The 1,459-nt window shown below is 33.0% G+C and overlaps 1 protein-coding gene across 1 annotated transcript in view; it reads left to right on the top strand.

Annotated features, from left to right (window-relative positions):
- Nucleotides 1-1,100, top strand: part of LOC121205967 (ABC transporter B family member 26, chloroplastic) — a 3,936-nt gene extending 2,836 nt beyond the window's left edge. The window contains exon 10 of the mRNA XM_041076115.1: nucleotides 1,012-1,100. Coding sequence (XP_040932049.1) covers nucleotides 1,012-1,100 — 89 coding nt within the window. The remainder of the gene's footprint in view (nucleotides 1-1,011) is intronic.
- Nucleotides 1,101-1,459: the final 359 nt, after the last annotated feature.

Here is a 1,459-nt window from a genome sequence, read left to right as displayed (position 1 = left end):
CAGATTAAATGCCTTCAAGAACTGACGATCTCTTCAATTCCTTCAGGAGTTTTTTTGGTTTTTTTTCTTTTTGTTACATTATTCTTTTAAATGTTTTTTTTACACTTATGAATTAAAACCCCTAAAATACCTAAGGGGAATGAAACCTAAGAGGATCTTGTTATTATTTTCTGAATTATATGATAAATATTTGACTTGTTCTTAATTATGAGTTCTTAATTATTGCTTTAATATTTCAGGATATTGATTCAAGTATTAATGTGCTTATTCAGAGGAGAAAAAGTCCCTGTCTAAGAGTAGATCTAGCATAATTAAGCGGAATTTGATTGCACCCTTAGAAATAGGGTGACATAATTTTACCAGATTAGGTGAAACCTAATAAGGAATCCATAGATCGAGTTAATACATCACTAGGGTTTTAATTAGAAAGAAATTCAATTAATCAACCTAGGTAGACGTTGTAGTCTCGAGAGAGATAACAAATAACTTAGAGATTTCTACGGATCAAGTCAAGTGAATAAATCGTTTGATTTAGAGTCAAAATAACAACTGAAGTCTAGGTGGAATTTCCCTTAAGGTATTGTCCAAATCCAATCAGTTTTTCCCAAGAGTATTTCCCCAATTACTTTCTGTGCATTCTTAGTTTAGTTAATTAGTTTAGTTAAAAAAATCCCCTTAATTTTAGGCTAGATAATAAAAAGAAAGTTAATACTAGTACTTTTAGTTCCAGTGGGTTCGACATCTCAGTCTTGCTATAAACTATACTATTGTTCGATAGGCACGCTTGCCTTCATCGTGATAATAGTTAGTTTTCAAGTACGGTCATTATAAATTTTAAAAACTTATCAATTTTAGCCATTGCTAGAACTGTTATTGATGTGGGTAGTGTGACTTTGTCAAGTGTAGGTGATAAAAAGTTACGCTTCAAGACGTGATTTTAGAGTTCCTAGAGAGCTAGATGATACTTTTTTCTTTAATGATAGTAATTATGTGGATCAACATTCTTTACAGAATTTACTAATGAATACGTGTTGAACGTATCCATCGAAGGGAAAAAATCAAGGCGAGTGGAGAGCGAATGGTGCAGCTTGATAAATTAGATGAATGGTGACAAAGGTTGACGAGAACCCAAGGACGGTCAAAGAATAACTAGAAATGCCATAGTTTGAAAGTAAAGAGGACGAATCTATTCAAACTTGATGATAAAGTGCTACTAGACAAGTAGATCCACAAATGTTTCATTCAGAGCTTAAGTCAAGAGGGTCAAACCTATTTGTGGTACAAAACGTATTTTCATAAGGAACCATTGAGGTAACACACCCTGATTATGGCACATTCAAGGTAAATATTTTTCATCTCAAACTTTGTTTTGGTGGTAATACTAACAATGAGATAGATGAGCTTCAGCTCTAAGATCTGCCTTAACCGTTAGCTTGAAAAGGGAAGTCAAGCTTAGACT

The sequence above is a fragment of the Gossypium hirsutum genome, chromosome A09 (assembly GCF_007990345.1).
Source record: "Gossypium hirsutum isolate 1008001.06 chromosome A09, Gossypium_hirsutum_v2.1, whole genome shotgun sequence".
Taxonomy (NCBI): Eukaryota; Viridiplantae; Streptophyta; class Magnoliopsida; order Malvales; family Malvaceae; genus Gossypium; species Gossypium hirsutum.
This window is presented reverse-complemented; position numbering and strand designations above follow the sequence as displayed.